Source organism: Lathyrus oleraceus, chromosome 4, assembly GCF_024323335.1.
Source record: "Lathyrus oleraceus cultivar Zhongwan6 chromosome 4, CAAS_Psat_ZW6_1.0, whole genome shotgun sequence".
Classification (NCBI taxonomy): Eukaryota; Viridiplantae; Streptophyta; class Magnoliopsida; order Fabales; family Fabaceae; genus Lathyrus; species Lathyrus oleraceus.
This window is the reverse complement of record NC_066582.1, coordinates 25,121,855-25,134,180: the sequence shown is the minus strand read 5'-3', so window position 1 is coordinate 25,134,180 and position 12,326 is coordinate 25,121,855. Positions and strand designations below refer to the sequence as shown.

At 38.4% G+C, this 12,326-nt stretch overlaps 1 protein-coding gene across 1 annotated transcript; it reads right to left on the bottom strand.

The window, feature by feature from the left end:
* Positions 1 to 264: 264 nt before the first annotated feature.
* Positions 265 to 5,852, bottom strand: LOC127135822 (uncharacterized). Its single transcript, XM_051062457.1, has 6 exons — positions 5,548 to 5,852; positions 3,871 to 5,460; positions 2,446 to 3,390; positions 2,000 to 2,338; positions 776 to 826; positions 265 to 546 (listed from the first exon to the last, which is right to left on the bottom strand). The coding sequence occupies exons 1-6, from the start codon at positions 5,722 to 5,724 to the stop codon at positions 265 to 267; spliced, it is 3,384 nt and encodes a 1,127-aa protein (XP_050918414.1). The 5' UTR covers positions 5,725 to 5,852.
* Positions 5,853 to 12,326: the final 6,474 nt, after the last annotated feature.

Here is a 12,326-nt window from a genome sequence, read left to right as displayed (position 1 = left end):
GTCGGAAAGCTTAACAAGTTAGAAAAACTGAAGAAAAAGATTGCAATGGAAAAGAGGAAAAATTTATGGTTAATGTTTGTAATTGGTCTGTCATGGATGTTGATAGCAGCTATGGTTAAGTTAGTCTAATGAGTCTGTCATGTAATTGTTATGTCATTAGTGTTTTTCAGCAATGTAATGTTGAACTTGTAATGTGTTCATCAATGAAATGTAATCTGTTCATCAATCTTAAACTGTCAGTGCAGCATCATTACCGTAATAAGTCTACATTGGCCTACATTGGCCTCCTTTGTGGTTGCAGCACTCTTCACAATCAGCAGATAATACTATTTTAACAACCATCTGACCAGATACAAATGATAAGATGTTTTCGGTATCAGTCAAGTCTTTAGATGGAAACTGAAGTAGGGAGCAGGATGAGGAAAAACTACGCGCTTTCTCTTTAGTAACATTGGAATGCTGCTTTCTGTCATAATAGATATCGAAGGAAGGGCAGTTGTATTTAAAATACTCTGAAGGGGGATTGAAATTGTGGCTATGGTTGCACTGGAAGAGAGTTACATTATAATTTATATAAAAAGAAATTGTGGCTATGGTTGCTATATTTCCTTTTTTGACAAAACAGCACATTCAGACATTGAATCCTTCAACATTCAAACGCTTCCCAATTATTGACTGTTCCAACTTGAAACTTATTTATGTGATGGTTTAACCATAAGAGGGAATATAACATGAATTGCAGAATTGCAGATGAATCTTGCAGCAACATGAAAACCAGCACAAGCCCTGCACTAGTACACATAAGAAGCATGTCCAGAACTACAAGCTGCAAAATAAACTCAAGTAAAACATGAAATACACCAGAACCAGCATAATTCATTTCAAATCTACATCAACATACACATAGCAAAGAAAACTGACATTTTCCTTCAATTGAAGTTTGATAATTGGGCAAAACAAGGCTCACTATATTTTGCAAATACATTCTGGTAGATTGCTTTTACTGCATCAGTTCATAAACATAAACATTTTCAGGCCATTCTAATTGGTTTATGTCTATTGGCATAGCAAGACTAAGATGCAAAAGTCATTGACTAGTTTCTTATTAAGGTGTATCATGGCAATACAAACTAGTCCCAAATTCTGCATTGAAGTCAATTACAAGTCAGGATCAAACTTTGCAGTGCTATGACAGTTCACAAAACATCAGCATATCACAACATACTGTTTTACATCAGAAGCATCACAACTAACCATCATGCTAAACATAACATAACCTACTCAAACAAAATGAACTAACCAATTAGTGTCACCTCAATTGAACTTCAAGTTCCACAATTGTCTCAAAATGCACTAACAAACTTTTAACTGAATAACTAACCATTTGTCTCGAATTCCAAGTTCCACAATTGAACTTCATTAACTCCTAGGCTGCCCAAATTTGAGACAGTTTTTCATTCAATGAGGCAACAAAGGGTTATTCTTGCTTTAACATGGAAATAATGGTGTATGGCCAATTTAGAGTCAAAATTTTAAGAGTTTTTCTTGCTTTAAAAAACTGCCAATATGTTGACTAAAATTAACAAAAGATGAGTGGTAGCAGAGTGCATATGTATGAATCCAGCCAAATAAGAGAGAGCATTCAAAAGATCAGTGGTAGCAGAGTGCATATGTATTAACCATAGCAGTAAGTGTTTTCCAAAAGGATTACAAAAGGATTACAAAAGGATTAACCATAGCAGAGTGCATATGTATTAACCAAACAAATTTCTAATGTATGAATCCAGCCACCAAGCAGTAAGTGTTTTCCAAAAGGATTACAAAAGGATTACAAATTTCCAAAAGGATTACAAAAGGACTACAAAGATCAGTTGGCATTACAAAAGAGTTTTCCAAAAGGATTACATGTCTTCATTTTCTGGTAGGGTAATTGGTTTGTCACTAGATATTCCTTCACCTGTTATGGGTCTTTTAAACCAACTCAACTTGATCCTCTCACTTTGCCTTCTTTTGATGATAGGTTTTTTTCAACCCTTTTTCTGGATTGTTTTGTGATTGAGGCAGCCACACTAGATCCTGTTTGACTCATTGCAGTTGGAACAGGCATATCAGTTGGAGGCTGTGGATCAGTTGGAACAGGCACATTTGTTGGAACAGTCATATCAGTTGCAGTTGGGACAGGCATATCAGTTGCAGTTGGGACAGGCATATCAGTTGCAGTTGGGGCAGGCATATCAGATGCAGTTGGGGCAGGCATATCAGATGCAGTTGGCATATCAGTTGCAGTTGGGGCAGGCATAGAATTTGCAGTTGGCACATGTCCTTTTTTAGGTTTTCTCTACAATGTAAGACACAATGTATGGTTGTCATCACAATGCATATCACAATGAAGAATGTAAGACAGAATGTAGAATGTAAGACAAAATGTATATCACAATGAATTACCTTTCTTTTAAGTGCATTGGGATCCTGAGTGGTAGCCTTACAAGTCATAGCATTGTGACCAAAATTATCACATTTGGTGCACTTATATGCAACACCAGATCTTCTCTTCCTTGCACCATCCTCTCCACTTTCTCTTATCCTAATCTTCTTAGGTCTACCAGGACCATTTTTATATGCAGGTGGTAGAGGTGGTTCCATCTCAACTTCTGGCCACATATCTTGACCATTGATTGGACTTACTGAAAATCCATAACATAGTGCAAACTTTTCTCTTGTGTAACAAGCATCAACAAATTCATCAGGGTTTTGCTTTCTATAACTCAGAGCAGCTACAGCATGCCTACATGGAATTCCTACTAATTCCCAAAAATTACAACTACATGACCTTTTAGCAATGTCAACAATAAATTCATGTGTGTTGTAACTATGTGTAACCTGAAAAGTCTCAGCAATTGACCATGTTGGCAACCAATGACCACTATTCAACACCTCATTATCTAACCTTCTCCTAGGTATTGGCATCACCTTATGTGGCCAATTTTCTAGTTTACTTGCAGAGGTGGATAACCTATTCATCAGATATTTTCTTATCCACTCACACATTGTGAGTATAGGTTTGTCCCTAGCAGCTAGAATGGTAGCATTAAAAGACTCTGAGATATTATTCATCAATGTATCACATTTAGGGTAAAAAGAAAAGGCATGCTTACACCAGCTTTTGGTAGGAACAGCCATCAACCAAGTCCAAGCATTCGGATCTGCATTCTTCAATTCATTCATCTTTTGGACCCATGCCTGATAGTATGTGGCTTTAGCAGCTCCCATCATTAAATCTCTAATAAGGGCTCCTCCACCAAACCTTTTCTTGAAATTAGCATACAAGTGCCTAAGACATAATCTATGCTCAATAGTATCAGACAATTCTTCAAATACAGCCACAAGTCCCTGATACAAAATAGAAATTTTTAGGAGCTGGTATGTTTAGATTCTGTTACAGAATCTCTTAGTTAGATGCTCAGGTTCTATTACAGACCAGAATCAGTTACTAATGTCTGTATACAATTATAACAGAATCGAAACTTGTTATAACTCAATGTTACATGTCTACAATTCTGTCTACTTTTTACTATACTTTTTACTATAGTTTTCTTGTTACAGTTCATTGTTACAGTTTTATTTTCTTACAGTTTTCTGTCTCAATGTTACAGTTTTCTGTCTACAATTCTGTCTCAATGTGTCTCAATCGAAACTTGTTATGTCTCAATGTGTCTCCTGAGTTCATTGTTACAGTTTTCTTTTCTTTTTTCTTTTTTATATAGTATGCACGGACTTTCATCCTTCACTACTGTACATTTCTTCTCTATAGATTAACATCATTTAGAGAATAGAATAATTTGCAACAGAAAGATAGAGTTAAATACATACCTTCTGTTGATCAGAGATAAATACATATCTTCTATCCTGACCAATGTCCTCCATTAGTAGTTGTATAAACCATCTCCAACTCTCCTTGGTTTCATTTTCAACCACACCAAATGCCAAAGGGAAGTATTGATCATTAGCATCCCTGCCTACAGCAATAAGTAACTGTCCACCATACTTGGTCTTTAAGTGACATCCATCAACCCCCACAAATGGTCTGCATCCATGAATAAAGCCTTTCTTACAGCCATCAAAACAGAAATAAAATGACCGAAACCTTGGTTGTATGGATGGACTAGGTCTTTCTACATTTATCTTCACAGTGTTGCCATGGTTTACCCTTCTTAGTTCTTCTGCATACCTCCATATGGAAGCATACTGATTGTCAGCATCACCTTCAATTATCTTCTTGGCAATTAGCTTAGCCCTCCATGCTTTTGCAACAGTAATACCCACAGAATATGTTTGCCTCATATCTTGGATGATGTCTCTTATCCTGACTGTATCAGAAGTTTGCATCCTCTTTACCACATGCTTGGCCACCCACTTTGAGCTAGCAGACTTGTTGTTCAAAACCCTAGCACATGTGTGCTTATGTACAAGTGTTTTTATAGCAAAAGTCTCCTTGTGGCCCACCTTAGAGCATAAGACTAAAAACCCACATTTATGCTTACACACCACCCTTACCCTATCTCCCTCATTTTTCACAAAAGAAATTTCCCTCCCATTAAGCACTGACCACTCACGGATAGCTGCCCTAAAGTCATCAAGTGTGTTGAATTCCATACCCCACTTGAATATAAAGTCTTTGTTTAGATGCTCTTTCCTAAACCTAGCATACTTGGGCCTTTCTTCATCACAAGAATCATCTGGGTCAGAACTATTCAACTCATCACTATAGTATACATCATCTGAATCCATACTGTTATTGGGCTCCTCCTTACTGTTATTGGGCTCCTCCTTACTGTTAATGGGCTCCTCCTTACTGTTATTGGGCTCCTCCCTAATAGGCTTAGTAACATCTATTCCTTCAAAACCATCAAACTCCTCCCTAATAGGCTTAGTAACATCTATTCCTTCAAAACCATCAAACTCCTCCCTAATAGGCTTAGTAACGTCTATTCCTTCAAAACCATCAAAGTAAGCAGTAGCTCTTTCATCTTCACTGTCATCTAACCCCTCTACCTTCTCCTCATCTAACCGAACAATTCCATTATCAGGGGGGTGGTCATCATCATTCACACATTTAGGTTCCCTATCAGCAGGGTCCATGTTCCCAGTACTATGTTCAACATACAAATCTCCTTTCACATTCATAACACTTAAGTATAGAGCAACATCATCAACAGCATCATCATCTTTCCTAATCAGAAAAAAACCATCTTGAATTTCTAAAACTTTTGTCCATACCCTAACACAATCAGCCTTATACCCTAACCTACTCAACAACTTCTCAATGTTATCCATGTTCCAATTTGAAACATGTATCCCATTAACTGTCGTATCCATACCCCCTCTGTATATAATTTCTTCTTCAGAAACCCTGTAAAATTCACCCCCATGGTGGAGTGTAACACTAAAGTGTTGTGAATCCTGTCAATATATTATACCCACATGTCAAAGATTGTTGATTTCAAGGTTTTACCCTACGACATTGATGAACTTCAAATTTTTACTAACCTCGGACTTTGGACACTTCACTGAGCTCGTCTTCACTGAGCTGGATCGCTTCTTCGTATTCGCTGAGGTTGTCTTCATCTTCGTCTTCACTGCGGTCGTCTTCATCTTCATATTCGTCTTCACTGCGGTCATCTTCATCTTCGTCTTCATCTTCGTCTTCCCTGAGGTCATCTTCATCTATGTTCAGAACCCTAATTTTCTAAGGGGGAATTTGAAATGGCAAAGTGTAAAATGACACATAATCACTTTAACAAAATTAAAAATATGCCAGGTGTAGGACCTCTTATTAGATTCCATGCCACCTGGATATTAAGGGGGTTCTATGAAGGAATCTACATAACATAAGGGGGGGTTTACAAAAAATATTTTTACAGGGGGGTAACCCTAAACTCGCTAACATTACAGGGGGGTAAAGTGTATTTAACCCTATATTTTGAAAAATTGGGTACAAACCAAATTTTCTAAAATTTTTGAAAAATCTGGTAGGAAGTTTTGAGATTTAGAAAAAAAAAACACAGCTTTTTGACATTTTAAATAAATTATACACGATAATATATATATATATATATATATATATATATATATATATAACACAAAGTACGATAATTGAAGGAGAATTGCGACCCAAAGCGCAGCGGAAATTAAAAATTTCTCCTTTAGAGATCCTTACGAATGGTCATGATCAGTGATAGAATATTTACCTCTTATGACGGTTGAAACCTTTGGTGAAGATCTCTTCTGACGATCAAAACCCTTTGATGCAGATCTCTTGTGACGATCAAACCCTTTGATGCAGATCCACTAAACGATCACGAACGTTGAACGATGACAACGTCTCTACTCAGTCCACACGAACGGTTTCCTTCAATCTCAGTGCTAGCTGGTACGAATGAAGGCTTTGAGTAAGAGAGAGAGAGAGAGAGAGAGAGAGAGAGAAAACGAAAAGAATGCAACCGCAAATTTTTGCTTCTGCACAAGGGTTCTATTTATAGAACCACTTGTGTGGGCTTCAAGCTAAAAGCCCACTTAAGTGTATTTTGGCCCATATCTTATAATATGCCCAAAATCACTTAAGCCCATGGTACCTTACCATATTTCGTATTCTACTCAAGTACACCGTACCTTACGATGTTCCATAACTCACTTAAGGGCACCGTACCTTACGGTATTCCTTAGTTATCCTATCTCTCATCAATCCGTCCTTTGTGTGTGACCCTGTAGGTTTTCGCGGTGTTGGCAATCATGTATTTAACATAATAAACAGTGAGCGGTATCTAGCAACACATCACTGCTACCCAAGACACGAAAATGTCATGTGATCTGACAAAACCTTCTGTGATAATACTTATGTGTATAATTACCCTTTTGCCCTTATGTCTATATTGAACACAAGGCATAGACCGTGTCATCCTTGTCCAGTTCAATATTGGGCCCATAGACATTTATCCTGTTATGCAGGATGGGCAAATTCCATCTAGGTCACTCATGTCCCTCAGCATGCTTCGTGGAGTACCCATCAACTGTCTTTATGGTTATCTAGTTACGGACAACGTTGGATCAGCAATAAAGCACTCGACTCCACACCTAGGATCCATAGTGGTTTCAGGTCGAAGAGTGGAATACACTATTATCACCATGAGAATAACTTATGACACTTTGCATAACGTTCTATATAGTATTCTCATAGCGGGTCAATCCGGTATAAATATTACTCCTAATATTCATACCTATGTTTAAGACTTGATAACTCTTTATCCATGATCCATGAGATGTGATCATCAGTCTACAAACATAATAGTCTTAATGCTTTAATGTTATCCCACTTCACACTAAAGCTCGACTACGGATACTTTAGGAATAGTGTCCTTATGTTCAATGTGTTCTCATGATTAAGTCACACTTAATACATTAAACGGACTATCTATTCCAGGGACTTTATTAATCAACCATAATAAAGAGAATGCCTTTTATTATTCGATACAAGTACCAAAATGTATTGGCCTCTAGGGCTTACACCAACAATCTCCCACTAGCACTAGAGCCAATCAGGCATACCCCGTATGCCCATTGATCTAGTATGGCCATCATGCTTCTGCTGCGCAAGAGGCTTTGTCAGTGGGTCAACTATATTGTCAAGTGTAGGTACTTTTCATATTTTCACACAACGCCTAAGTATGTGTTTGGATCGTCGGTGAGATCTAGGCTCCTTAGCTTGTGCGATAGCACCATTGTTATCATAATAGAGACCAATGGGATCCACAATGCTAGGGACTATGCCAAGTTCACTAATGAACTCTTTGATCCAAACAACTCCCTATTCTGCATTTGAGGCAGCAATTTACTCGGCCTCGGTTGTAGAATCAACAACTGTATCTTGCTTTGAACTTTTCAAGCTCACAGCGCCACCATTTCAGCAAAATACATAACCATTGGAATCATTCATATTAAAGCGTCTCAGCACCTTGTCTATGTACTCTGGCTTAGGCCAAGCATTTTATGATCTATCTCTATAGATTCTGATTCCTAATATATATAGGCTGCTTCACCTAGGTCCTTCATAGAAAAGCATTTCCCCACCCAAAACTTTACTTGTTGCAGGGTAGGGATATCGTTTCCAATAAGTAATATGTCATCTACATATAATACGAGGAAAACGATCATGCTCCCACTAACCTTCTTGTAGACACAAGGCTCATCTTCGTTCTTGATGAATCCATATCATCAAAACGAAGATTCCGTGAGTAGGTCACAGGCTCATCTTGATCCATGAGTAATACATCACCTAGATCAGATATCCATATGTCTTAGTCAGGTGACGTATCCTGCCTGACCTACGCTGGTCTTGTTCTACTTGAGCAGGTTGCTCTTACACAACTACTTGTGTTTCCTGCTCTAATTCCTCCATAGGTGTATCGATACTTTGTGATTCTTGAATTTCTTCAAGTTCTACTTTCCTCCCACTGATTCCTTTGGAAATAAAATCCCTTTCTAGGAAAACTCAAGTTCGAGCGACAAACACTTTGCCCTCAGAAGGATTGTAGAAATAATGTCCTCTTGTTTCTTTAGGATACCCCACAAATAAGCATTTGTCAGATTTGGGCTCAAGCTTAGTTGAAATTTGTCGTTTCACATAAACCTCGCAACCCCAAATCTTCATGTAAGACATATGTGGTTTCTTACCACTCCATATCTCATATGGTGTCTTATTAACCTTTTGGATGGAATACGGTTAAGTGTGTAAGCTGTTGTCAATAGTGCATGTCCGCAAATGGAGTTTGGAAGATCAACGTGACTCATCATGGATTTAACTCATTAGGTTTCATCCTTTTAGTATTAATGTTATAAGTTGGCATTATGAGATCAAGGACATATAGTCCATTGCTCATTTGTGCAGTAGCATAGAATATATCATTCAAATAAATTGAGCAACAATTGTTCTTTATTATAAATGAAAAACCAAACTTGTCCAAACAAGAAATGGAAACAATATTCCTGCTAATTGCAGATACATAATAACAGTTCTCTAACTGAATTATAAAACCACTAGGTAAAGTTAATAAGATCCTACGGCTAAAGTAGCAACCTTTGCTCCATTGCCAACTCGTAGGTCATTTCACCTTTTGCCAAATCTCTACTCCCTTTCAGCCCCTGCACATTTGTACAAGTGTGAGAACCGCATCCAGTATCTAATACTCATGATGCATAAGTAGATGAATTAATAACAAAAATACCTGAAGTTGAAGTCTCTACTCCATTCTTCTTATCTTCCAGGTACTTTGGGCAGTTTCTCTTCCAGTGTCCGGTCTTACCGCAATGGAAGCAGGTGCCTTCTTTTGCTATGCCTCCACTAGGCTTCAAAGCAGCAGTGGGTCTGGGATTTGCAACTTCCTTGCCCTTCCCCTTATCACTCTGCTTAGTGGGCCTTTTGTTCTGTCTCTTTCCATTTCCGATCATCAGAATGGACTTCCCTTTTGACTTCAGATTCTGCTCGGCAGTTCTTAACATGGCGAGCAGTTCAGGAAGAGATTTGTCCATATTATTCATATTGAAATTTAGGACAAATTGACTGAATCCATCTGGCAACGATTGCAAGATCACATCAGTTGCAAGTTCCTTTTCGAGGGGAAAACCCAATCTCTCAAGGTTTTCCACATACCCAATCATCTTGAGTACATGGGGACCTACAGGGGCTCCTTCTGCTAACTTGCTTTGGAAAAGGGCTTTTGAAACTTCAAACCTCTCATGCCTTGCTTGCTCTTGATAGAGCAACTTCAGGTGTTCGATCATATCGAACGCTGACATGTTCTCATGTTGCTTTTGCAATTCTGAGTTCATGGTAGCTAGCATGAGACAAGCAGTTTCATTGGCATCATCGACATGCTTCTTATAAGCATCTCTTTCTGCCTTAGGTGCAGAACTAGGAGGTTCCTCTTCAGGAACAGGTGTCTCCAAGACATACAGCTTTTTATCATGTTTGAGGACAATCCTCAGGTTTCGGTGCCAATCCAGAAAATTTGTCCCAGACAATTTTTCCTTGTCAAGGATTGATCGCAAGATGTTGTTAGAAGTGTTTGCTGTCATGGTTATCTACATAAGGATTAAGAAAATATAAGTATCATTGACATATTTAATTAGGCCTTTAATCAAATATGCTCCCACTATTTTACTCAAAACAAATGACCCTCATCATTTGATTCGGAAAATCCCGTTGGAAGATTTTCTAGTGGGTCGAGATCCCTATTTCACTTCGTTCTAAGTCCGCGTAGGCGGATTACACAAAACTAGGTTATTTAGGTAGGAACTCCTTCCAATTGTATCTCATACAACTCTCGAAATTTCAGTTGGGTGAATAACTCCTTATTCCAATCCATCATATGGATCATTCCCAACTCTTGCTTCTAAACATATATAAGAAAATTATAATTAAGTTTGACCCATTGTTTTAGCAGTTGGATATTACAATTATCCCATCGCACCTTACCAATATAGAACATGCACCTCGCTTTGGCGAAACCTACATTATTCGATACTAGTCTTGATGAGTGCTAAAACTTGGAAAGCAAACATATATAATATTCTCATAATTTGTTTAGTTAAGTTTGACCCATTGTTTTAGCAGTTGGATATTACAATTATCCCATCGCACCATACCAATATAAAACATGCACCTCGCTTTGGCGAAACCTACATTATTCGATACTAGTCTTGATGAGTGCTAAAACTTGGAAAGCATAAACTTAATATTTTAGTTTGAGGGAATTGCAATTGTTATGATCTCACCGGCTTATTTATCATATAAATCGTCTCTCACATGCATCAACATACATACACATGCATCAACATACATACACAATGAAACAGTTATGGCCCCTAGCGCAATTGTTCTCCCAAGCCAATGAGAGAACCTAAGCTAACCTAATAACGATCTAAGCTTCTCCAAGCAAGATCTTCAAGGTTGTCCCTCCTTTAGTATTGAATTCTTCTCTAAGCTTCTCCAAGCAAGATCTTCAAGGTTGTCCTCCTTTGATCTTGAATTCTTCTCTTTCTTCATATCATTACATTCCAGAAGAAACTCGTTTTACATACGAGGGTTTGAGATGAGAAAAGAAGTTACATTAAGAGATCAAAAGGAGAGGCACGACACGCAGGTCGTATTTAAAAACCCAAAACAAAATAACGGAAGACTAAGGCCATAACTGATCACAACAAGGCAATAATAACAAACACATTATTATTATTAATTTTAATTCCTTTAATTAATTAAAACCAAATTAAATTTCGGCGACCGATCACATTACGCAGAGTTTGCCGGGGGTTCCGCTGCCCGGTCAGCGGACGGTGGTTCCGCTGAGCGATCAGCGGACGGGGTCAAGGGGCAGCGCCCTTGCGGGGTTGGAGGGGCAGCGCCCCTGTCCAAAATTTTAATGAACAATTCATTTGAAATGGACATTGTTTTTGCATCAACACAACTCTTGCGTAGGCACAAAATCAGAAACCCCAAAATTTTGACTCTGGGAGTGTGACGACCGTCACAGGCGTGTGACGAGCGTCACAGGCCATGTGAGTGTGACGAGCGTCACAGGGCACGTTACGACCGTCACAGGTAAAAAAAGAAAAGCCGAGTGTGACGACCGTCATGGGTGTGTTACGACCGTCACACATCCAGTTTGTTACGCTTGTTACGCTCGTCACACGAGCCTCACGCAGCCAAAGTAACAAACTTTGAAACAGTCAACACGCTCGTCACACAAGCTTCACGCAGCCAAAATAATAGGACTTTGAAACAGTCTACGGACCTCTTCCAAAAAAACCCTAAATTCACAACTCCTTGACGGCACAACCCTTGCGCCGTCACCAACCCTAATGCGCCAATTTCATACCGTCAAACACACCTCGATTGTTGATTCAGTATGATTGATCAACAGGTCATTGCTTCACCATACTAATGTCGGATTCCAAAGCAAATGACCATTGATCGCTCAAAGGAAAACAATCATTTAGTGTTCGAGTGAATGAAACAGAAACAGTATATCACATATACCGTACTTTGCATTAGGATTACTTATATCATATATAAGTTGATCGGTCTCAATTGTGTAACCTATGGACGATCGATGTATCGCTGCTTCACCATACTAATGTCGGATTCCGAAGCATAGTCAACATCAATCATCCAACTTATACACTCATGATGCCAAATTTAATTGCCCGTTTAATTAATTGATTCTTTCTGTCTTTTAATCATATTAATACAGAAATTTAAACAGCTATCCGAGTCA

What these genes read in the sequence shown, in the direction of transcription:
- LOC127135822 (XM_051062457.1), bottom strand. Translation starts at nt 5,724, where the DNA reads ATGAAGATGACCTCAGGGAAGACGAAGATGAAGACGAAGATGAAGATG. An exon ending in TGAAGTGTCCAAAGTCCGAG is followed by an intron (nt 5,461 to 5,547) that starts GTTAGTAAAAAT and finishes ATATATTGACAG; the next exon opens with GATTCACAACACTTTAGTGT. An exon ending in CTAGTGCAGGGCTTGTGCTG is followed by an intron (nt 547 to 775) that starts GTTTTCATGTTG and finishes ACTCTCTTCCAG; the next exon opens with TGCAACCATAGCCACAATTT.